The sequence below is a fragment of the Grammomys surdaster genome, unplaced genomic scaffold (assembly GCF_004785775.1).
Source record: "Grammomys surdaster isolate TR1022 unplaced genomic scaffold, NIH_TR_1.0 255, whole genome shotgun sequence".
Lineage (NCBI taxonomy): Eukaryota > Metazoa > Chordata > Mammalia > Rodentia > Muridae > Grammomys > Grammomys surdaster.
In genome coordinates this window covers 1,552,754-1,578,899 of record NW_021604696.1, presented here as the reverse complement: position 1 = coordinate 1,578,899, position 26,146 = coordinate 1,552,754, and the positions used below count along the sequence as shown (strand labels likewise).

Below are 26,146 nucleotides of genomic sequence, written 5' to 3'. Positions count from 1 at the left end.
ACCTATATTGTATCTTAAGGGAATCCTGATGAATTTTCCTGCGGTATTTTGTAGTGCATAGTGTAGTGGTTAAGACCATGGGCTCTGAGAGTGATGCATGCTTTGTAGTAAGATATTGGGAGACAGATGAGAAGGAACCTCTTGCCTTTTATAGAGAAGAGTTGATTAACAACTAATGTGTTCTCATGTGCATCCTGTCAGTCCTTCTCCTGTTTGAATAGACATGGACTTGCATGTCATTTCTATAACTTCTTGAACAAAGATTAGAATGTTTTCGGGCCAACATTTTCTTTGCAATTCTTTTTTTCCACTGTTTTTTTATGATTATCTTGGGAAAGGGTTTGAACAGGTTTATAAATCTGTTCATTGCCGAATTGTTCTTTAAAAGATTGTCTCATCAGAAAGTATATTTATTAAGAATTTTGTTCTCTTTAAATTTTAGGATAGATCACTGTCTTGTTGAGCTCTTTTAAATGAAGTTCTTCTGCTTGGTACAAAGATGAGGACTAGATAACTTCTTAAGGTTCCTTCTAACCCCTTGGATGAAGATAGTAACCAGCATTTGTCTGGTGCTCTAAAGTTTACAGAGTGAGTTCATACATCACCCCACTAGATGTCACAACAGTACTGTGAGGTAGGGAGGACAGGGTCTGTTACTCTCCTTTCAGAGATGGAGGAGAGCAGTGGACAGGCTGAATGCCAGAGTCACACTCCTGGTGCATCCTCTGATGAAATGATGTCTTACTAGTTAGGGGAATAGCATTGCGTTGTATAACTACAATACTCACTGCTTTCCTCACCCCTGGGGGAATGAAGGAAGCTTTCTTTCTTTCTTCTTTCTTTCTATTTGTCCCTTCTTTCTTATTTAGCCATCCATAAATTACCTGTATCATCGCCATACATGCAGCATAATGTCTTTAATTACCATAGGTTTGGGCTTGAAGCTCTAATTAGGAGCTTTCAAGACACAGAACACTTTTGTATTACCTCAATAGAATTGAGATAGTTGAGAATTCCAGGTATAGTTACCCATGACATTTCTCAAGGGGAAAGCAGATGACAACAGAGCAATAGTTGAGGTCAGATTAACAAGGATTATTGCTAATTCTCTCTGAGTAGTTACCTCACAGGGTAGACATTGGTCAAATGGAACAGATGTGGGTGCTTACTGGTAAAGTACCGCATATATTAGTAATAGACTTAGATTTTTATGACTATACATTATCACTTTAAAACACTTTGATTTTTCCATGTACTGCATTTAAATTAATAACACACCCGAAATTTTTTAAAATAATTTTTGTTTTTTTGTTTCTTTCTAGTTGTTGGTCTTGACGATATTATGGATGAAGGAGTTATTAAAGAAAGTGGTAATGATACCATTGATGAAGAAGAATTGATTTTACCTAACAGGAGTTTGAGGGACAGAGTAGAAGACAATTCAGTAAGATCACCAAGAAAATCACCTCGTTTAATGGCACAAGGTAATCCATCCCAAGAGGTTAAGCCAGAAAATCAGATGCATAAAACATGAGTGTTAGGCTGTACAATGCTAAGCAGATTACCTGTCCATCCACCCACCTGTCTACCTGCCACTCAACTGATCATTAGGGTCTCTATAGCCCAGGCTGAATTTAGACACCCTGTGATGCTCAGGCTGGCTTTGAACTCCTGTCATGTTACTTCCAATTTCCAAGTACTAAGACTACAGGAATATTCTAGTCACATCTGGCTTGAAAGTATGTTTTGCAGTATAAGCATTTTTAAATTACTAATTTTTGAGATTCTAATGTTACCACATTTTCTTCCTTCCCCTTCCACCATCCAAACTTCCATATATCTCTCTTTCAACTCCTTTTAAATTCATGGCATGATTTTTTTAATTAATTGTTGTACATGTATATGTGTTTCTAAATACACAAATACAGCTTCTGAGTCTGTATAATGTTACTTCTTTGTGTTTTCAGAGCTGAACATTTGGTACTGGATAACCAGTTAGAATGCTTTTCCCTGAAGAAGACCATTTTTCTTTCTCAGCATTTCTCAGTTGTCCACAGTTCTTTGTTGAAGCTTTCTGAGTTTCCTGTCCATATTAGCATGTCTATTGCTGTCCTTGTTTAGCTCATGTTTAGGCATGATGACCAGACTTTATGGGCGTAGCTTCTGATATTACTAGGATTTGCAATGTTCGAGCAAGTTCCCTCATCCTTTGTCTCTTACAGTCTTTCCTCCACCTCTTCTGCAGTGATTCCTGAGCTTTAGGTGCTGCAGTTCTTTTGTAGATGTGTCCATTGGAACTAAGCTCTACAACCGCATTTTGATTTGTGTTGTTCTGTCTGTTACAAAGGGACGTTTTCTTGAGGGATGAGGCTCCATGCTTGCCTGTGGATATAAGGACACATATTTAGAATGTAGTTAAGAGCTATGCTGGTGTTAAGTAAAGTGGTGGTTGTAGGTTCTCCTGCATGATTCAAGACTTCACTGCCTGTTGGCTAATTTTTTAAGACCAGGCATAGTTTCCTTCTTGACTGGATCTTAAGTCCAGTTAGAGAGCTGTTGGTTTCTTCTAAGTTCTGTGTAGCCCTTAGGGTTCCTGTGCTATGTGGGTCTCCAGTATGGTTCAGAGGTCACAGCTAGATAGGACTTTTGGTTGTTCCTTCCCTCCTTTGGAAGCTTGAATGACACTTTCGGGTGCCATGAAAGCCTGTCCTCAGAGAGGCTTTCAGGTCAGTTTCATCTCAGGCATCTGGGCCCTCCGTCCGTCTGAAGTGTATGGTGTCTATCTTCAGCAATAGGGAACCTGGTGGCAACCTAAGGTAACAATAGACTGTACTGTTTGGTGAATCTCTTGGACAACACTAACAATTGAAAAGAGAGCTCTCAGGCTTGGTCTTGGGGTTTTCTGTTAGAGTGTCTTTGGCTCTGGGAAGGGTTATTATTAGCCCACATAAGAAAATTTTATTTAAACTATATATGCGTATAATTTTTTTGCAATTTCATAAACACACACACATACTACATTGGTCATATCTCACTCACTATATTATTTTCCTTTAGTCCTTTCCACTCTTGCTGAAAATATTCCTTGTTCTCCCACCAAGTCTTTCTTCTACTTTAGAGTTTCTGTGTGTACGTAGCATCTTATCCCGCTTGCTTGCATGGGCATGGGTGAGAATAACTTACTTTAGCAAAGACAGATTACCATAAGAACTGATTTAGGAAGTTGTTTACTCTGAGTTTTGGGGGCATTGCTATATGCTGGATGGAAACTTGTGGAAACTTTCCCACTATTTTAAAAAAAGATTTCATGACATGGAATCTTGGAGTATTAAGGTTAGCTAGTATTCATTCATTTCGGTGTCTGGGAACAATTGCTCTCTTCTGGAAATGTTTTTCCACACTTTATTCCTTTTCATTAGTTTGTCAGCTCTTGCTTTCTGGAATTCAGGTCTGTGAAAGATGCTGGCCTTTTGTTTTCTTTACTTTTCCTCATAATTTTCTATATTATATTTTTTACTTAGTCCCTTGAAATTATTTCATTTTCCTTTGACCCTTCTGTCAAGTTTTGCATTTTTAACACTCAAATGTTTCTTGGTTTTGTTTGGAGAATGACCCTGAAAATAGAAATGTATGTGTTTTTATTAAAATTTATATAATAGCTTTTGTCTTTAAGTTACTAATACCTTTTATCTTTATTAGGATACTCAAAGTATTTTTAAAAGGATTTATCTCCTTTTGATTTTGAAAGAAAAAAATTAATATTTTGGTTCTTGTCTTTCATTTTAGAAAGCTTCCTCCCCTTTGTTTAATTTAGGAATTGCAAAAATATCAAAGAGCTGAGCAAACATCAAATGTATAGACATTCTGTATGTCACAGGATTCGTCCCTGGCTGCTGCCAGCAAGATGCACAGCATTGAAAGATGGAGCTTTCTTGGTCCAGGGAGGAGGGGTTTGTAGCCTGAGAGGGCAGAGGTCACTCTGTTGTCACATGTAGTTTATGGGTAGAGCAGTTCTGCTGTTGCAGTGACACTGAGGGGAGGCTAAGGCTGAAGTTGACATCCCTAAGAGCCAGGGCCTTAGGACACGCAGGACAGAGGAGCAGTGAGTGCACACTGCCAGATTCGTTTAAGGGAACGAATGCTGTGGGAAAACTTAACTGTACGGACTGAGTTTATGAACTGAGCATTGCTTGTCTTCTGTGATCTTAGCAGAGTTCAGGTTATTTCTGTGGTCTTTAGCATATTTTGGTACTCTGTGAAGGAAGTTGATAGAGTATCTGTTATCAGTATTATATAAATTATGTTCCACAATTACCATCATCGTATTGTGGCATTCCTAGTATAGAACCCCCTTTTATTCTCTAGGGCTGAGGCTCTCCACCTCGTGCTGCAGACATTTAATGCAGTTCCTTACCTTGTACAGACCCTGCTCCCCAACCATAAGATTATGCTTGTTGCTACTTCATAGCTGTACGCTTGCTACTGTTATACCTCATAATACAAATCTCTGTGTTTTCCAGTGGTCTTAGACAACCTCTGTGAAACAGTTGTTTATCCCCAAAGGGCTCACAACCCACAGGCTAAGAACCACTGCTTTAGGGGCTAAGCTCTAGGGGTTTAGGGAAAGGTATTAATACGGTGGACTTGATAACTTGCCAGCGTAGTATTTGTCTCAAGTATACTACTTAATTGTTCCTTGCTTGAATCGCAAAATGTGTCATTGTTTCCTCTCGCTCTTCATTTTCTGTAGATTCATACCTTTTCAAAAAAAGACCCTTTATTGTAGCTAAGGGAACAAGGGTTGTTCTTATCATAATTTTCTTGGTAATCTTAATTTTTAAAAATCAGTTACTTGACACATGTACATGAGACTTTAAGAAATAAGATAAAAAATGTAGAAAAAATACCAAGTTTTTTTTTTTTTTTTTTTTTTGCCTGTAGGAAGATATGCTTCAGACTAAGGCATTTTATATTTAGAGAAGTAAATGTGGCTTTATCCTTTGCTTAATAAGTTTCTTCCTACTTGAAAATAATATTTCATCAGAATACCCTCAGACTTAGCTGACTATCACTCTATTTTTACCAGCTACTTCAACGCTAGACATTTTTATTGTTTATCAGTGGTTTCATTTTAAACATGTATAGAGTTCAGAGCTTAAAAGTCACCTAAATACAGAAACAAAACTCTACTAGTTATTTTAAAAATAACAGAACCTAAGATGAACAGTTCATAAACCATTACATAATGTTTTCTTATTTATTTTGTCTTTATATGTTGTATATACACATTTGTGTGTGTGCATATGCAGTGCATATGTGCACAGCAGGTGTGTGCATATGAATGCCAGAGGTCTACTTCAGTTGTCTTTTTCCATCACCTTCTGTCTTACATTTTGAGTCAGTATCTCTCACTGAAACTGGAGCTCCTTGACTCAACTAGGCTGGTAGTCAATGAGCTTCAGCGTCTCCTGTCTCAGCACCCTGCCCTGCCTCCGGCTCTGGGCTTACAGATGTGTGCTTCCCTGCACCTCCTGGATGTGGGTGTCAGGGATCTAAACTTAGGTCCTCTTGATGCAGAGCAGCAGTGAAGGGGCTTAGCCACCTCCCCAGCCCATACTTTTGTATGATAGTCAGAGTTTATGGGGCCCAGGGAACTAGAAAGAGTCCCAGAGTCTGGGATGCCTGGGTCATTGATTTTTTTTTTTTCCAATACGACATTGAAGAGTGAGAATGCTGCTAGCTACAGCAGGACCTGCTGCCTCACCGGGATGAGAAGTGTACTCTTCAGTAGTCTCATCCTCTGTGAGAAGTGGCAGGTTGTAGGACATATTCAGAGTAGTAGTGTAGTGGGATTTTATTTTGAATGAGTAACTTTAAAATAAATAGTGTGCATATGGAATTGATTTAGCAAGATAGTTATACCTTTATTCTTGTATTTTGAATTTTTACAAGTTGCTTTTGTATTTAGTGAAATTTTGAAGTTTTCTTTATAGTTCTTTTTACTGTATGTGTTTCCTTTCTTGGGAAGATCTTTCAGGCTCAGGACAAAGGGATTCTACCTTAATTTAGTAGACTCTGTTACGAGTACTGTTAAAAGAAGAAATCATCAAACTGTTTTTTTTTTTATTTTCCTTAGACTTTTTTTTCTTTTTTAGTTACTGATTCATTTGGTAGTCTGTGAGTGGGACTCTTGGTGCAGACTCTAATTTCTTGCATAGGAATAGTATAGGGAGTAGAGGTGTGTGTGGTAGCTCAGTTGTTCTAGAGAATAGCCTGAAAATCTCAGCATGTGAAGAGTAGAGGTGAGAGAATCATTTTCAAGGTCTCCTTGAAGTTTCTGGGTCTAGCCTAGGCTACATGAGATCTGTTTCACTTCTTACAACAGCCTTTAGTGTAAAAGGATAATACACTAAAGTGGGAATTGGAGGTTTGTAGAGGTTATATCTTGAAAGAGTAGATCTTGTTTATGATACATGGTTTTATTTGCATGTAACACTTTTGGCATTTGTAATTGCTTTTATATAATTAGAAATATTTGATGTTTAGAATGTATTAGAATATTTCTTTAAGACCGTTATTAGTGGTAATGAATCTCATTTTTGTTACTTTGATTTCCATTTCTTATAGAAATGATACTTGTTGAAAATAATTTTTAAAAATTAGAAGATGAGTTTGAAATTTTATATTTCTATTTCATCTGACAGAATTCAAGAGACTAATAAATGTAAATTAATATGTTAGGCTATATATGGTATATATTACATATGTGTATATATTATATATGTTAGTGTATGTGTGATCATCAAGAGTAGCTCTCAGTAAATTTTTATTGATATGATCAGGTAAATTTCAGAGATCAGAATAAGGAAGTGATATATTTTAAACTACTGAAATAAAAGCACACAGCAAATAGCTAAGTTATTTTTATTTTATTTTTCCCCCTATGATAGAACAAGTAAGAAGCTTGCGACAAAGCACTATTGCCAAGCGTTCAAATGCGGCACCTCTAAGCACAAAAAAGCCATCTGGGAAGACATTATCTACCTCTAAAGTAGGGGTGAAACCACCAGAAAGATGTCAGGGTAAAGAAGAAGTTTATGCATCACTGAAATCTGAACACCCTAAGGAGAGTAGAAGGAGTGGCCGGCATGCCGAACAGATGGATGTGGCGCCAGAAGTCTCAGCGTCTTCAGTTGATTCTGTAGCATCATCTTGTGTTGGAATGAAGGAAGAAGCTGAGTTTGATCCCAAGCATGCATGTAATAACCAGGGTGACGTGAACGTGCCATCTCCTGAGTTAAATTGTCCACTTCTTTCAGAGACGAGTGCTAGTGTGGAAGAGAAGAACACTGACGCTCTGATGGAATGTAAAGCTAAGACTAACAGTAGCCCGTTATTTAAGTTTCCAATTAAAGAAGATGAGCAGAGTGATCTTGTTTCGGGTGAATTGGACGACACCATTGAAGGAGGGAATGCAGGGGGAAAACCTGAGCAAGAATCAGAGGAGGGAAAGTTCCCCTGCGAAGGTGACCCGATGGCCGAGGCACCTGAATCTTGCGATGTGTCTGGTGACTCTGCTTGTACCGATAAAAATAAGACAGAAAAGAATGAAGGGGCGGATTGTCATTTGGAATTGAAGAATACTGTGGATATTGTTGATAAGCCTGAGAACTCTCCTCAGAGAAATCAGTTGGGAACACTGGGTTATGGTGAAGACCTGGAGTCTAATGATGTTCAGTTACAGAACACAGAGTTCAGTAAGTCAGATTTGGAGGAGATTGACACTTGTGCTTTTGAACCAGAAACTAGTCCTTTAGAAAATACTATTTGTGATGTTCCTGACCAAAATTCAAAGCAATTGAATATTACTCAGAGTATTAAAATGGAAACAGCAAATCTTCAGGTTGATAGAAGCGGTTTAGAGCTCAAAAACATAAAATCCAAACACATAAAATCTGTAACTCACTCTAAACAAAGCATGACCACAGAGACTCCAAGAAAAACTGTAACAGCAAAGCATGAAGTAGGTCATAGCAAAACTAAATCTAATGTCAAGACTGTGAAGCGAAATGCTGATGACCCCGAAGCCCAGCCTGATTTCCACAGGCCAGTCAAAGTGAGAAAAAAACAAGTTGACAAGGATTTGAAGAGTCAGAGTTGTAATTCTGGAGGTAAATCTGTGAAAAGCCAAGCTCATTCTGTAGTGAAAAAAATACCCCAGGATCAAAACACAATGCACACCTCCAAACCTTTAACTCATTCTCTTAGTGATAAGCTTCATGGTCACCCTGGCGTCTCAAAGGAGCCTCATCATCCTGTACAAACTGGACACGTAGTACATTCCAGCCAGAAACAGAGCCATAAACCTCAGCAGCAGGCTGCAGTGGGGAAGGTCAGTAGCCATGTGAAGGATGAGCATGAACATCCAGGAAGTGAGCATCTTAAGGAAGAGGATAAACTCAAGCCAAAAAAACCTGATAGGAACCTGCAGCCTCGCCAGAGGAGAAGCAGCAGAAGTTTTTCTCTGGATGAGCCCCCGTTGTTCATCCCTGACAACATAGCTACTGTAAAAAAAGAAGGGTCAGATCAGACCACCTCAGTTGAAAGCAAATATATGTGGACTCCCAGCAAACAATGTGGGTTTTGCAAAAAACCACATGGCAACAGGTGTGTGTGTGTGTGTGTGTGTGTATGTGTTTGTGCATATCTGTATAGGTGTGTACATTGGGAAACTTGTAGGATGAGGATTGAGATCTGTGTGAGAACTTCCTAATATGAAAAAAATTTAATATACAGAGACTTCCAAAAACCCCTTACCAATCCTGGATAAATGATAGAAACCTGAAACCATTGAATTTTCAGCTAGATCATTGTAGAATATCTTAAAAAGCTTAGTCTGACCAATCTGATATGCATGGATATGTTTTGTCATTGTAACCAGTTAGAATTTGATGTAGTCATTGCATCTGATAAAAACCAAATCCCTTTTGCTAACCAGAATTGTTATGCTGCCCTCAGGACTGGAGGCTATATGTCATTTTATTTGACTGCAGAACTAGTAATAAAGTGTAAAGCTCTTAATGGAATGGTTATTTTTCTTTTGAAGCTATTAATTTTTTTTAAATGATACACTTGAAACACCAACCGTTACCATTTTAAAACCAACATATTTGATCTTGGAACTAAGTTCACTAGCAAAAGCAACTGTTAGATTACCTAGCTGAATTTTGTATGTATTATGGAGTAGACTGAAAATATTGTATTTGTTTTTGTAACCTTTAGCAGTTCAAAGAATTTCTGAGTTCTGATCTTTGAAAATTTTAGAGTCAGTGTTACCACCACTTTTATGATAGGGTTATTTAGGACTCTATTTTTAGTAGCTTATCACGTGCCCCCTCTTTGGAGTATTTCCTTGTGCTTCGTTTTGAGAAGCGACAAAGATCAAGTGATCCTGTTGCTGCAGATGTTGCTGATCAAGTACTCACGTTGCACTTGTCAGTGCTTATACACTAAAGAATGAAAACAGACAGTAAAGTTACATGCCAGGTTCCTCTCCCAGCTCTCTCAGATTACATAAAAGTGAAATTAAATTTAGAGAGAGGCAGTCAGTAAACAGTAAGGTATGTATCACTATAATTGGGAGTAAGAGGGAAGTTTGGGGCTTGTTAAAGTTTTATGTCATAGAGGTTGGTAAATTTTTTGTTTGTTTTGAGACAGACTGTAGCAGAGCCTGTTTGAAAGCTCAGTATGTAATCTGTGCTGTCCTTGATCTTGGGGTCCTCTTGGCTCCGCCTTTATACTGCTGAAATCTTTACTGTTTATATCCTATTTTAATGTCAGGAATTAACTCTATGAAAAAGTATATCCCTGCTTTTAAACTTTGTAGCATGTTTGAATATAGTGCTACCTTTATCCCAGTTACATACTTTTTCATGGTTTGTACATTATGATATGTTCACATATTTCAAAGGGAGCTTTGAAATCCTTACGTCTCAGAGACTTAAGGATTAACTCACATTGTTAACTGTACTTTTACTAAAAGCCAGCCATCTGTCTCATTTAGTATCAACACTGACGTGGTTAGAGTCAAGGACTGGGAACCTCAAGAATTAACTTTGGCATAGAGTTTGAACCCATATTCAGTATGTTACTACTAGCTCTTTAATGATAACTTTTGTCCTAATGGTGTGGTCTTCAGGAGTCGCCTAAGCTGTATAGTGGTGACAGCCACTTCATAATGTCAGCAGCTACTTAAAGTGAAGATTACATAAAGTAAAGGTTATGTAAAGAAAAGACTACATAAAGATTACATATTCTCTTTAATCCCTCCCTCCCTCCCTCCCTTCCTCCTTCCTTCCTTCTTTCCTTCCTTCCTTCCTTCTTCTCTTTCTGAGGCTGCTATATAAAGTATGAACTTCCTTTGCTTTAGTCTGGAGTATGGCTTAGCATGATGGCTGTGGGGACTATGTGTGGGGACTGGGTGTTGACCCTGTGTAATTGATCTGGATGATGTATATTGGAAAGAATTAGCTTCTGGATTGGCTCTTTAGACACCTTATGTACTTTTTTTCAGTCTGTGAATGAAGAAGCTAAGCCATTGGTTGGGTTTTATATATATACTCTTCAGCTCTACGTTGTCACGTTGCCTTTCCATTCTCTAAATACCTAAAGCATACTTTTCGCACAATTTGTAATTTTTCAATTTTAATCTACACGCATAAATAGAGATCTCTTAGAAAAATAGGAAAATAGGAAATTTACTATCTGATCTTATATACTGGTCATATTGAAAGCTTTTTGTTTTTGTTTTTGGAGACAGAGTTTCTCTGTGTAGTCCTGGCTATCCTGGAACTCACTCTGTAGACCAGGCTGGCCTCGAACTCAGAAATCCACCTGCCTCTGCCTCCCAAGTGCTGGGGTTAAAGGCGTGCACCACCACTGCCCAGCCTGAAAGCTATTTGTAAATAGCACTTGTGACAGTAGAGTTAATTAGTATTTTACACAAATTACAGTTGGAAATAGCTTTTTTGAATATATGTCCAGTTGGATATTATGTTTTGTATTATGGATCTTCATGACATAACATTACAATCTCATATCCTAGAGACAATAGGTCTTTTAATACTATATTATTTTCTTCGATTTATTTTCCTGATACAGACGTATCAAAATTATTCAGTATACTTTTAAAATGAGGCCCTTGTTTTCTTTTACATAAATGGGATTTTTGAACCTTTTGCCAGAAGGCATTTTGAGTGGAAATTTTCATAGTCACTTTGTGTCATGTACCTTCGGCTTCTCTTCCTCTTTTGTCTGGAAGATGTGTCTTTGATTCATAATGCATTTTCTTTTTTTTTTTGGTTTTTGTTTTTTTTTTTTTTTTTTTTTTTTTTGGTTTTTCGAGACAGGGTTTCTCTGTGTAGCCCTGGCTGTCCTGGAACTCACTCTGTAGACCAGGCTGGCCTTGAACTCAGAAATCCGCCTGCCTCTGCTTCCCAAGTGCTGGGATTAAAGGCGTGCACCACCACCGCCCGGCCCATAATGCATTTTCTTAACCCTAATTGTAAGTTGGATAAAATTTCAAGAACTAGCAGCAAAAAGTTTCCTCAGTAACATTAAGTCACAGTGTTATATTCGGAAAAGAAAACTTAATTCTGAGGGCATACTTCTAGAATAAAGGATTCTGGCTTTCTCATTTTAAGTTTTGTAGACTATTTTTCTTCAAAGATTAGGTTGACTATTAAGATGATTTTCCGTTTATATGGAATAAAAGATGATTTTGTGTTTATGTGGAATAGATTCTTAAGTGTAGTGACAGGATGTTTGGGGCTGTCAGTTCTGTAGGTAATTTAATATTGCAATACCTTCCACATTAATTTGTGACCTGTATCTTTTAAGAGCAAGTTTTCTTAGAATTAACTCTATAGTTTACTTTAACAACTGAGATTTTCTAAGAATTTTTTCTGGCTCTTACCAAAATATTAAGCTTAGAAATACAAGTTGCTTTCTGTTGTTTTCCAGTAGTTCTATTTTTTGTTTTTACTGTCATTTTGTATGTGAGCATAGTTAAAAAAAAAGCCATGAGTAGTGCTACATTTTTCCACTTAACTAATATGTAGTGATTTGCTTGAGTTCACTTATTCAGCAACAGTAAACTCTTCATATTTTCCATAAAGAAATCTCTCCTTTTATTAATCACACATTCAAGGACAGGGCAAGCAATGGAGTACTAGTTATTGGCATCCCACTGCTGCAAAACCTGTGCTGTGCTTTCTAAGTATACCCTCTTAATCCTCATGTCTTTAAAGCAGTACAGCCTGAGAGGAGATAAGGAGGGCCTTACTCCATCCATCTCTACTTCCCTTCTTTTTCCTCTCATTCTGGCTTCAACAATATTTTTTTAGTTTATGGTTTTTAGAAGTACCTAAGTAGAAATTGGTGTTAACAGTTACAAGTAATGGCTATATTAAAGTAGATATCCCCACCGGACCCTGGGACACTGGGGTGTTTGCTACTATTTTTTGTTTGTTTTGTAGAAAGTTTTATCTAAACACATTGTTTTTAAAACCAAACCTAAAGTACTAAGATGGCATCTTGAGGTGGCAGAGATTTGTTTTTCAAAGCATGTCAACAATTGAATGTAAGCATTTCCAAAGTAAACTTGAAATGAATATGATGAAATAATTTCTTGATGAATTTTATGACCATAGATCGATCAGTGAGATGGCCTGGTTACATCAAATGGAAGTTTGAAAATGCTTTTACACTGTTACATAATCTCACACTTAAGACTGAAACCATTGCAGACTTGGTTTGAAGTCAATGTGCTGTGGCTGTAGAAGAGATTGCTCATTTTCCTTCTGAATATCAAAGCTGTTTATACTAGGCAGTTGGTTTCAGGAAATAACTGTATGCACTCTGCATGGAGCAAGGAAAGACCATTAAAGTATTAAACATGAAAGAATTCTTGAAGATCCCTACCCTGTGAAACAACTGTCATTGAGACATCACAAAATCATCAAAAATTTCAAAGAGAAACCTTCTTATAAATAAATGTTGCATTATTTAAATGTTCTCATGGCTTGTGAATAAAAACTACTTACCTTATTTTTCAAACCAAGTGTATCATAGGGAAGGTGAAGACTGATGATGCCGGCAGCAGACAGAGCACTGAGGATAAAGAAGGGCCAATTGCTTCCTAAGACTCAGCATAGTAGTTGGCCAGGCGGAAAGGCACACAGGGTGAAGAGCTGCTGTAGAGGAGGGATGGATTTGGTACCCCTTTAAAAACACCTAAATGTAGCACCAATTTTGATAACTTTGATACTTTTGATATTTTTTATATAAAGTTGTCACCTCAGATGTATCTAGAGCACTTACTTTGATACTTTTGATAATTTTGACATAAAATGAGGACCTCAGGTGTATTTAGAATTGGGCTATGTCACCCAGGCTATTTACTTTAAACATCTCATCTGTTAGACAACACATTTTTAAAGGAGCAGGGCATGTTTGGTGGTGCCATTACTAACAAAATCAGTGTCACAAAAGTGTTCAGATTATGAAAGGCTATCCCTAAATCTTTGAGATACCAAGAGTTGCCAGAGGAAGAAAGAAAAGGTGTGTGTGTGTGGGGGGGGGGGAGGGATGAGATCTGAGTATTCCAGTGAGCTGATAGCGTCACTAATCGTGTATGAGTTGCCATTTTATTCCTAAGTAGTTGCAAACAATTCCTTTAGGTGAACCACAGCTTGGCTTCTCAATCATGAGGTAATGCAATAAAGGAAAAACTCTCAGGAAATCAGAATCAAAGCCTAAATGTGAGTGCATTCATGTTAAGATGGAGTGGTGTTTAGTGAACAAATGAGTTGGTTTCCCAAAACACATAGGTACTAACTAAGGAAGTCTACACCCAAAAGTAAACAATCCTTCAGTTGAATCAACATGATATATTGGATCAGAATTATTCAGACTACGTACTGGCTACTAGGAGTGAGAGACTTTTACTTAGATTTTTTTTTCTCTTTTTAAACATTTTTTTTTAAATCTAATTAATCCCCCAGTTTTCTGTATGATCTCACCTCTTAAATTGGATAGATTGTGCTTGAGATCTCACACCTGACTAGGTCTTTTTATGTGCTTTGTTCTGTGGTATTTTTGTACAGTGGGATGCCAGTTTTCATGACTGCTTTGTGTCCTCTTTCCTATCGCCCACCAGTATCTTCTGTCATTCCTACTAGAGAGGAGTGTTATTTGATTTAAAAGTTACATTATCATGGAATACTCCTTGGGAACTTGCTCCGTGCTGACCTATTGCATCCATGGAAAATATGAAGAGTATCTGAATGTTAAATATTTTCACTTGATACTAAGTTTTTAAAAGAAATTCCCCTTTCCCCTTTCTCCCCCTTTTCAGGTTTATGGTTGGCTGTGGGAGATGTGATGACTGGTTTCATGGAGACTGTGTTGGATTAAGCCTTTCTCAAGCACAGCAGATGGGAGAGGAAGACAAAGAATATGTTTGTGTAAGATGCTGTGCTGAAGAAGATAAAAAGACTGACGTACTCGACACAGAGATTTCAGAAGCCCAGGCTCCTGTCGAGGCCCACAGTGACGATAAAAGGATGGAGTGTGGAAAGGTGATGTTATCGAAGCATGGTGTCACTGAGGACAAACACAGACACTCAGATGACCCTGGGAAGCACAAGGTCAAAATTTTAAAACGGGTAAGCTTTCCAGACAGTACGTTTGTTATTTCAAGAGCTTTGTGTGGACCTAAATGAGACTCAGAAATTTCTCTTCAGGTCTGTTACAGTGTACAGTCTTACTTTAGCATAAGAATGAATTGAATTTAAGACTTGAGGGGGCCAGTTTTGTTGAAAAGTGGAGACTTTGGCATATGCTTTTTTTTTTGTGCTGTTGCAGTGCTGTAGGTATATAGTTGAATCTTTGCTGTACAGTGTTTATGTGACTGTGTGACCTAAGTATAAGTTACACTTACTAAGTATTTTTTAATCTAAACATCTACTAAATGTTTAATAATTTTCCATTTTTTAAAAGAATTTAAAAGAATAATTGTAGCCTTTGATCTCATTTGCTTAGAAGTTACTCCTCCCACTTTTCCTGTTGAACTGTGGACTTTTTTTATGTGCCTTGGTGTGAGGGTATCAGATTCCTTGGAGCTAGAGTTACAGACAGTTTTGAGCTGCCATATGGTATGGGTGCTGGGAATTGAACCTGGGTCCCTTTGAAGAGCAGACAGTGCTTTTAACCACTGAGCCATCTCTCTAGCCCCTCTGATCTGACTTTTTAAATCATTGTCTAAAAGTATTTTCTAAACAAAATTTAAAATATTTTGTGCTTGAAAAATAGAAAAAATGCATTATTCTGTCCAATTAAGTTTTCTTTCATTAGCAGTGATTTTCTCATCCTTGATTTGTAGTAGAACCCTGAAGAGGAAATAATGCATCGTCAATAAGTATATAAGAATAAGTAAGCATATCGTCTAAAAAGCAAAGCAAACACTGATTTACAGGTTGGAGGCAGTATGGAAGCCTTTGGTCCAGCCATTTTGTTCTGGTAAACTCCTCAGAGCTGGGAGAGAAGCAGTAGCTGGCTGGAGCTTCTGTCTTAGAGGATGGCGAGGGAGCACAGCTCTGTTAGCATGGTCTTGTGCTTACATTGAGTCTCGTAAGCTCCTGTGCATGGCCAGGCTTCCTCCTGTGGCAGGGAAAGAGAGCCAGGGACGAGCCTGGGCATCTTCTGATGGCTTCTCGTTTTCTCCATTGTTTGCAGAATCAGTTCTTCACTCACTTATTTTCTGACTAGTCTTGTTTGAGCTCCATTATGACAAACCTTTGTGACATTGAACATTTATCTGATAAGATATTTAGAGATTTTCTTGGTTAATATCAAGTTAATTGTTGATATTGCTAAGTGCTATATTGCCATTTTGTAGTATGTCCTCTGGAAACTAATGTCTTTCATTAACTGTTGGTCATTACATTTTGTATATAGTTTTTTGTCTATTTGGAAATATATTGTCTTTTGGCTGAACTGTGTCTTTCTTACCTAAAAAGATGTTATAAAACGTTACCATTATTAATGTTTTCAGAAATCCTAGAAGCTGTTCTGTTTATAGATTCATGCTGCATGCCATCATTGCTTGATTTTCTTTTTAATACCCCCACTCCTTTTATTATGTTTTTAATTTTTTGAGACAGAGAACTTACTCTCTAAGCCAGGCTGGCCTTAAACTCACAGAGATTCACCTGCCTCTGCCTCCCAAGTGCTAGGATTAAGCACATGCTCCACCACACCTGGCTGTGGTGAACTCTTGAATTTTTGGATTAATCTGGTGGTAATTTATTCTGTCTGCTTTTCACATATGACTTTCTATCATTAGATTTCTATGTTGCAATATTTATTGGACTTCCATGTGTGGTAGGAGTACTATTACTAGACCTGTAACAGTAAAACACATTTCTGGGGATGCAGAGATTGCTGAGCAGTTAAGAGCACTGGTTGCTCTTTCAGAGGACCTACGTGAAATTCCTAGTGTTTGCAGCATAGCTCACAGTTATCGGTAAGTCCAGGTCTAGGGGTCTGACAGTTACTCAGGCCTCCACAGGCACTAGGCATGCTTGTGGTACACTTACATACATACATACATGGAAAACAAAAATAAGTGTTAACACCCCCCACCGCCACATTTCTACTCTTAATATTAAGTCTAGTTAGAAAACTAAAAAAAAGTGAAAAATGAGAGCATTCTTACTTTAAAGAAAACAATAACGTTTCCATGTTTATCTTGATCTTGGTCTGTACATAGTTATTCTCCCTGTGTTTCTACATTAGTGCGATGTGATTAATTTCTCTCTGAGAAGTAGCAGGTACTTTGATGGTACCCATGGGAGTTAAAATTGCCTGTTGACATCTTGGGATTGTAACTGATCCCTGTGCTGAAGCTAATGAGGCTGGTCTGCTTTTTAGGAGTATACAGGCAAATGCAGATGCTCAGTTACCCACAGCTCCTTCCTCCTTCATCTTTACAGCCAGCTCAGGCCCTGCCAGCCCGGTCTGTCTTGCTTTCCTCTTGTATAGGCTATTATGTATTTTATACAAAGTAGATGCTTAACAATAGAATCTTGTGTTTTTTAATGATGGTAATTTATTTTTGTATATATATATATATATGTGTGTGTGTGAGCATATGTATATATATGTATGTATGTATGTATAGGTAGATATACATATGTATGTATATATATATATTTAAAGACTGATTTATTTATTTTTATATTTGTCAGTACACTGTCCCTCTCTTCAGACACACCAGAATAGGGCATCAGATCCCATTACAGATGGTTGTGAGCCACCATGTGGTTGCTGGGAATTGAACTCTAGACCTCTGGAAGAGCAGTCAGTGCTCTTAATCGCTGAGCCTTCTCTCCAGAACCCTCCCTTTTTTTTTTACTCTTACAGAAGTTTGAAAGTTTGGTTTGAAAGTGTTCAGTCTCTTACAGGTTGTAATATTAATTAGGTTTATTTTATTTTATTTTTTTTACTTACTATTGAGGTTTGTCTCAAATAGTGAGTAGTTTTTATTTTAATGAAACAAATTATATTTTTCAGGAGTCTGGTGAGGGAAAAACTTCCTCTGATAGTAGAGATAATGAAATTAAAAAATGGCAGCTAGCCCCTCTTCGCAAGTTGGGCCAACCACTTTTACCTCGGAGATCATCGGAAGAAAAAAGTGAAAAAATAGCAAAAGATTCTTCAGCTCCCGCCTGCGCAGGCGAGAGACCCACAAGATCAGGTGGGAAGACTTGGAGAATGTGTACTGTGGTTCTAGTTGATTGACAGAAAGTTGTAATATTTTGGAAATTTTTTGAAAAAAAATGAACAATTTAATGACAGTTAAATTATTGACTCATGTTTGTAATAAGAATCAAATTGCTCTAAGCATAGGAGACATTAGATAAGTAGTTAGTGAAGTTAGAAGACCTTGACCCTGTCTTCCTGGCTCTTAAATATTAGTGAAAGAAAACAGCCAAATACACCAGCAAGTGAGGAAATGCTATCAGAGGCTTTGAGAAAAGTGTGAGAATGTGCTACAGAGCCGGGGTAAGGGGTGGGGGGTGGGTGTTGGGGGGTGGAGAGCCAGGAAGATTGATGTAGATGAAAGGAGGGAGGAAACAGAATGTGGGTGGAGAGACAAGATCAGGAGCCATGTAGTGAATGAAGGTTTTAGGCAGAAACAGGTATAGTATTTCAGGAGGAAGAGAATCAGTGTGGAGTAAACGGAAGTGAGTGTACAGTGGGCAGCATGGTGCAAGAGTGCCAGTAGACCAGTACTAGAGGGCAGGTTCAAGGACATCATGGAGGACGATGTAGTGTGTTCCTAATAATGTGAAATCTTTGGAATTTGTGAAAATGAGTAATAGACGACCTTGGTAGTTTTGGACTATAGGCCCGTAGGAAGAAAAGAATACGCTCACTAGGAGTGCACAGCAGTGTTCTGTAAAAGAAATGATAGTAGCTTGTTACCTAGGTACAGAGATGTAGTGAACATGTTAAGATGCCTGTTACAGTAGAGTTAATACAACTTGGTATGAATTAGTTACAGGCCCATGAAGGAAGTGGGATGATTGTGTAGAATCTTACTTTCTTTTGATAAGAAGGAACAAGATTTGAGAAGGAATATTTAAAACAAATTATAGCTTCGGTCATTAGAACTTTGAAATTTTATTAGACATTTGAGTAAACTGTTGACTGGTTCTGGAGCTCATGACTTTGGGACTGTGGTGTGAACTTGGGACTCACCACCTCATAGCTGTTATATGAAATCAAATATATAGATAAAACACAGCTATAGAAAGTTTCATAACAGACAGAAAGAAAGAGGCAGATAGGTCCCTTACACCTGCCTGGTTGTTTGTTTCTTTTGTTTTATAATGTGGGGATAGGCTGGGCTCCAGCAGGGTGACTTGTGACACTGGGAGAAGCATGCTTAATGCTGAAATGCTAACAGGAAGTGAGGACCTGTCAGGAGCCACATGGCAGTCTCAGCAGCTGAGTACAGCATCAAGCCTGACATAGCTAAGTAAGTCCCTGATGACCTTGACAGCTTCACAGAAGCAGTCGTGGTAGCCTATGGCAGAATGGAATTCGGAGGACCAGGAGGGACTCAGAGCAAGAAACTCTTAGAGGGTGTCTCCTAATCATGGGAGCAGGAGGGGAGGAGGTAGAGGCAGGTAGAGGTGGCAGTAGAGTTAAAGAATTTTGCTTAAGGAGATTATGTGCATGCCTGCATGTTATCTAATGTACATTTTTTTTTGTTTTGTTTTGTTTGTTTTTTGAGACAGGGTTTCTCTGTGTAGCCCTGGCTGTCCTGGAACTCACTCTGTAGACCAGGCCAGCCTTGAACTCAGAAATCCGCCTGCCTCTGCCTCCCAAGTGCTGGGATTAAAGGTGTGCACCACCACTGCCTGGCTTCTAATGTACATTCTTGATGCCTTGTTGAAAGTCAGTTGTTTGTAAATATGTTGGCTTATTTTTTGTGTTCTCTGTATTATTCTATTGCTCTGGGCATTTTTATTTTTTTTTTCATGTCAGTAGTGTACTGTTGTGCCTAATATTGTCATGATTTCAGTTTTTTAGCTCAGCATTACTTTGAGTAAGATCTTTGGTTCACTACAAATTTTGAAAGTGTTTTTCCTACTGCTGTAGTGAGAATGTCTTTTGCTATTTTGACAGGAATTGTATTGACTGTAGAGTAGATTCCTTTGGATAAGATGAATGTTTAATGTCATTTTTCGGTTTCTAAACAAGGAATAACATTCTCTGTATTTTAATATTTTTTTACCATGGTTTTAAATGTTATACTTAGGTAAATTTAATCCTAGATATTTTATCGTGGCTGTTAACAATGAATTTAATTTTCTGATTTGTTTCTGAGGAATTTTATTGTAATATATTTTTTATAATTGCTGAGTTTTGTGTATTGGTTTTTATGTCCTACAACTTTACTGAATTTAATCAGTTCTAAGAGGGTTGGAGTTATTTTTGTTGTGTCGTTTTATGGAGGATTTCTTTTCCTATGTATAAACTATATCATGTCTTCTGCAAGAGAGATCATTTGACTTCCCCTTTTTAATGTGTAAATGTCTCTTGTTCTGATCTCTTGTCTTACTCCTCTGGCTTCAAATCTAACAGTTTTTTGAGTATCACCTATCGAAAAAAATGTTTCTGCCAAATTCCCAGAAGGCGGCCCCAAATACTCTACACAGCCAGTAAATAGAATAAAATATTATTGAGCTGAGAAGATTCTAGAAGAAATATGCTGATGTTAAAGTAGTAGGTTGTTTGAGATTGAGATTTTGAAAATGCATGAAAGTAACGTCAGAAAGAAAAAGCAATGGAATGGGTTAGTATTCATTTAATGTCACACACAAGGCATAATAAACTCAGTCAGCTATGCAACTCATTAATAAGGTCATTAAATTATTAGTTTATGTAGTAAGTTTGAGTCAGACTTCCTGAGTAACTTTAAAAATGCAAAACTCCATGAAAAATAAGTAAGTGTGTACACTTTGGCTCTAGAGCCACTCTTGTCACAGGAGATTTTAGGTAGTTCTTTAGCATCAGGACTGTTCGAATAATGAACTCTAGGCTCTCGTGTTATTCCTAAATAGTGCTTTGTCTGCATGGATTTAAGCTTACATCATGTATTATAGAGAAAGTGTCTTTTAAAACAGCTTAATGAGTTTAGATACTTTTTAAAATTAGGTATTCATGAGAAGCAGGAGACAAAAAAGAGGAAAGTTGAGAAGGGCGGGCCTAACGCGCACCCGCCTGCTGCAGCTGCCAAGCCTTCTGCGGATCAAATCAGACAGAGTGTCCGGCACTCTCTCAAAGATATTCTTATGAAAAGGTAACATGTTGTTATCACCAGTGGTCGAATGGCGTGGGCTTTTCATGTATTTGAAAATAATTGAATTGTTTTCATTTTAAGACTTACAGACTCAAACTTGAAGATCCCAGAGGAAAAGGCAGCAAAGGTTGCCACAAAAATTGAAAAAGAACTTTTCTCCTTTTTTCGGGACACAGATGCCAAATATAAGAATAAATATAGAAGCTTGATGTTTAATCTAAAAGATCCTAAAAACAATGTAAGTAACTTATTTTGTCTGTGAGTTTTCTTAAACTTATTTAATTTTGTAAGTGTCTGCATGTGTATGTGTGGGCATGCACATACTGTGGTTCTGTTGTCAGAGGACAACATTGACAGTCATTTCTCTCTGGAGTGTGTGCAGAGAGTTACACTTAGGTCATCAAGCTGGACAGCAAGCGCCTTACCCCCTGAGCCTTCGCACTCCTCCTGTAACGGCTCTGCTTGCCATACTCTGAACTGGGATCTAAGACTTTAATAAAATAGCCCTTCTTCAGGTTCCTCATTAGAGTAAGAGGATCAGTTTGCCTCTTGACTTAGACTCCAAAAATATCTCCTGCAAGAGAACCACAGTCTGAGTGCCTCCAGGAACAGCTGTAGATGTCACACTGAGAGAATGTGGAACATCCCAGGGTAGCTCACACAGCGTTCTGTGTGTGCTTGGTTGGCTTGTGCTAGGGATTAAACTCAGGTCTTCGTGTCACAAAGGTTTCTGTCCACAGCTGAGCTCCTCCTTCACTGAGAGCATCATTTCTTACTGGCAGGGAAGGGATTGTAGCTGAGAATGTTTCTGATTCTTCTGCCTCCACCTCATGAAACCTAGGATTACAGGGCTGAGCCACAGTGCTCGAGCTGCATGCATGGCGAGCCAGCACTTTACCAACTGAGTGCATGTGCAGCCTGAGACCGTAACATTGTAATAAGCTCTTGTGCTACTGACTTACGAATCCTATACATCAGTTAAATGAATAAAGAATTTACTCTTCAGTATTCTTCAAAATGTCTGTTAAGCCTAGGCAATTTTTATTTAAACCTACAAGTAGAACTATGCTCACTCAAAAAGTCACATTTCATTATAACTGAAAACAAAGATCCCTGCCTGACAGCACATGCTTTGCATCAGTGCTGTCTAGGGAGTCTGCAACAGAAAGATCACCCAAGCTGTGAATTCCCAGGCAGCTGAGCAGCATAGTGAGACTTTGTTCTTTCCCCAGAAAAGTATTTTAAAATATTTTTACCAAATTAAATATAACTTTATTTTAAAATATATTTTAGTTGTGGATTAAACATTATTGCTCCCATAATTATATCTTGGGATTTGAAACTTAGTAAAAATCCAAAACGTGTATATGTGTATTTGTATGTGTGTGTATGTGTGTTAACACATAGAAAATTCTACATTGCATACACTAAGCAAAAATTATGCAGTGAACACTTTCAAAGTTCCAGATATAAATATGACTATTTCGTGTGTTATATTTATGTAGGTGCATTGAGAAATTTTGTTAAAGATGACTTTAGATTATAGAATTAAGTTTGCATATTAATATTTGCTTCAGTGTAGTCATCTCTCAAAACTCAGGCATTCAACAGCAGATCAAAAATACTGGGAACAACTGCACATTTACTAAAGACATATAGGTTTGTTTTTCTAGTTGTGACTCTGTATGTACTTTGTGTAACAAGTGTGTACACGGTTCTTAACATGTTAAATATGTATAAAAACTATAGCCACATGACAATGTTGATACAGTAAGAAAAAGCCAGCATTAGGTGATTTTTGCCATTGTACACACATCAGAGTATATTTACATAGCTCAGCCCCCTTATCTATCACTAAGTAGTCAATTTTCAATGTGTATCAATGTTTGCATGGACTCTTGTTGACTGGAATGTTATGTTACATGGAGCTGTATATGAGATCGGGTCTGTAGGTTATATGCTAATAGTACATAGTTCTTACAGTTCGATGGTATCTTATCAAAGATTTAGAACTTGGGAGGAGTTCAGAGTTCATGAGACCAATTCTCCTGATAGAGGAAGTGTAATTGATTGAAGTATTTTCAAATCTACTAGCTGTTGAAGAAAAATCTACATTGTATAGACTTGTCATGGACCAAGAACTTCTTAAACTATATAATCTAGAAATGTTCCCCAATACTTAAATGAAGATTGCTTTTCCTTGCAGTTAGTTCTTTGCTGTAGACTCCACTAAAAGCTAAAATCTTAAGAAAACAGAGAAACAGAGATGTCACTACATTGATTAAAAAGCTCTTTTATTCATTGCCTTTTTATAAGTGGTGTGATTATTATAGTTTGTCCTGGGGCAGACTTAAGACAGTTTTTGGACAGGTGCATGATGGTTTCATTGCACTTGCTTTTTCATGTTGACTTTTACATGGATTTTCTTTTTTAGAGGAGGGCTAGGTGGATAGAAACTTAACAGAATGCCACTGTGTAGCTGTCCTTGAATTCCATTCTCCTGCCTCAGTCTCAAGCTTGAGTGCTGGGATTATAGGTGTGGCCACCACACTGGCATCAAATTGAATTTAATATAGGATGTGTTTTATGTTTTACTCTTCCAGAATATAAAGCTGTTAGATTAATATACATTATTACATATTCATAAGTCAGGCTTCAAAGTAGCTTCAGAGTCAAAGTTTATTAAAAGTTCACATATTACAGCTCTCTTTTGTTTCTAAATGTTTGTCTCTCCTTTTCTTCTCATTTTAAAATCCTGTAGATACTATTTAAGAAAGTACTAAAAGGAGAAGTAACCCCCAATCATCTCATAAGAATGAGTCCAGAAGAACTGGCCTCCAAAGAGTTAGCCGCATGGAGACGAAGGGAGAACAGACACGTAAGGACATCTGGAACTTTGTGTTCCGCTTGGCTATCAAAGATCAGTCAATACAGAGTGCAAGTAAAACAGGCTTTCTCTTCCTTGAATGCCTAGTCTCTACCCCACCCTGCTCTTCTCTCCTCTTGTCTCCTCTCTTCTCCCTTCCTCTTCTCCTTTCCCATCTCCTCTCCTCCCCTCCCATCCCCTCCTTTCTGGCTGGGCCATGTGATTTTCTTTCTTCAGTATTATAAGTTGCTGAAACTACTGACATGTGGCACTTCAATTTTTTTTTTTTTTTTAGATTCAGTTATTTTTATTTTATGTATGAGTGTTTTCCCTGTATGTATGTATTTCATGTGCATGTAGTGTCAAAAGAGGGCATATGTCTTAGGGTTTCACTTGCTGTGCTGAAACCCCAGGACCAAAGCAACTTAGGAAGGGAAGAGTTTCTTGGGTTTATATATCCTGAGACAGTCTATTGAGGGAAGTTAAGACAGGAACTCGTCTTACAGAGCAGGAATCTTGAATCAGGAGCCAATACAGAGTCCATGGAGGAGTGTTGCTTATTGGCTTGCTCCTTTTGGCTTGCTCAGCCCTGGAACATCAGCCCAGGGGTGTTCCCGCTTTGTATTCCTAACAGTGAGCCAGGCCCTCTCCCACGGATCACTAACTAAGAAAATCCCCTGGCAGCTTGTCTGCTAACAGCCTGATATTGTAGAAGCATTTTCTCAGTTAGGGTCCCCTTCTGTCAGATGACTGTAGCATGTGTCAAATTGATATATAACTAGTCAGCACAGCTTTGGATCCCAGAAAACTGGAGTTACACACAGTTGTGAACCTCTGTGTAGGTTCTGGGAAGTGAACATATGTCTTCTGGAAGAACAAGTACCCTTAACTTCTGTGCTATTCCAGCTTCAGCTTCCTACATTTTTTATTTTATTGCCTATCTTCATCTCTGCAGGGTTGTTTTGTTTTGGTTTTGGCTTTGTTTTATTTTGCTAATCACCAGCTTATAGAATTACTTTATGATTTGTTACTTGCAAATCAGAACAATTGGAAAATAAGCATTAACCAACCCGTGTTCTCTATAACCAGTTTGAACGCGTTATGAACATTAACATTTTATTTTTTATTTTTTATAGACTTATTTATTTATTTTATGCATATGAGTGTACTGTAGCTGTCTTCAGACACACCAGAAGAGGGTATCAGATTCCATTGCAGATGGTTGTGAGCCACCATGCAATTGCTGGGAATTGAACTCAGGACCTCTGGAAGAGCAGTCAGTGCTCTTAACCACTGAGCCATCTCTCCAGCCTGAACATTAACATTTTAATGAATCAAATTCTTCAATTCTAGAACTTTGCAAAACTTTAGAACCTTGCTATCAAGTTTCATGGGCTGTATTACACAGTCAGGCTTTTTTAGAACTAGTTTATTGAGAAGATGACCTGACTTGTCATGTGTAATATGCTCAGAAATATTGTTATGTTTGTGTGGTGCTGCCTCAGATCAAACTGGAGTGTTGGAATTTGTAGACCACACGAAATTTTTAAAATAAAAATTTCTCAAAGTCAGTTTGCTCATTGATTGATTGCTTGCTTGATTGATTCATTCGAAGAACGATCTCCCTGTATAGCCCAGGCTGTAGTCCCCTAGCTCCAGCGCTCCCTGAGTGCTGGATAAACAGCCGCTTGCGTCTCCATGCTGCCTAGCAAGAGTGGCGCCACCATGCCTAGCAAGAGTGAGGGGACACATGATTTGAGCTTTTGATAATCAGATAAAGCCCCTTCCCATTTTAGGAAATAATGATTATGTCTGGTTTGCATTGCCCTGTGTTATCTACATGATTCTTTGTCCTTGGTGCTTGTTCGAGTCTTAGATGTTAACCTTCCTTGTCCTGTGCCTGAGGTGCTCTGAAGGTCGGGAGGCCTTCACACAGTCGATCATACTTTTTTATTTGCTTGGATTTCATATAAACTTGCCTCTTCTTTATTTTGAAAGTACTGTTGGAACATCATCTTTCCCTCCACATCCCAAAACTTCAGTTGCCTACCTAAGCTTTAAAATTGGCTGCATTTGCTTTGGAGACCACATTTTTCTTTTTTTGTGTGTGTGTGACAAAAAGCCTTTACCCACTGAATAATAGTCCTATTTGACTTTTTAAATGGATGTTTTACAACTAACAAATGAGATGAATGAACAAACCTTTACAGTCCATACTGTTCTTTGCTCTAGTTTGCACATATGTGCATCTGTGTGCACACATGCCTGTACACACACTGTGCCCTCTACTGTCTCACTCTTGTTACACTTGCTAACTTTCATATGTTGTTGCTGAGTTTCTCCCC

The 26,146-nt window shown here is 38.0% G+C and overlaps 1 protein-coding gene across 2 annotated transcripts in view; it reads left to right on the top strand.

Moving 5' to 3' along the window:
• The window catches only part of Phf3 (PHD finger protein 3), a 66,247-nt gene that overhangs the window by 28,612 nt on the left and 11,489 nt on the right, over nt 1-26,146 (top strand). Inside the window, exons 3-9 of one of the 2 annotated variants that reach the window (XM_028775386.1) lie at nt 1,323-1,484; nt 6,951-8,667; nt 14,417-14,726; nt 17,635-17,818; nt 20,791-20,935; nt 21,017-21,173; nt 23,697-23,813. In XM_028775386.1, coding sequence (XP_028631219.1) covers nt 1,323-1,484; nt 6,951-8,667; nt 14,417-14,726; nt 17,635-17,818; nt 20,791-20,935; nt 21,017-21,173; nt 23,697-23,813 — 2,792 coding nt within the window. The remainder of the gene's footprint in view (nt 1-1,322; nt 1,485-6,950; nt 8,668-14,416; nt 14,727-17,634; nt 17,819-20,790; nt 20,936-21,016; nt 21,174-23,696; nt 23,814-26,146) is intronic. The other variant, XM_028775387.1, reaches the window with a different exon arrangement.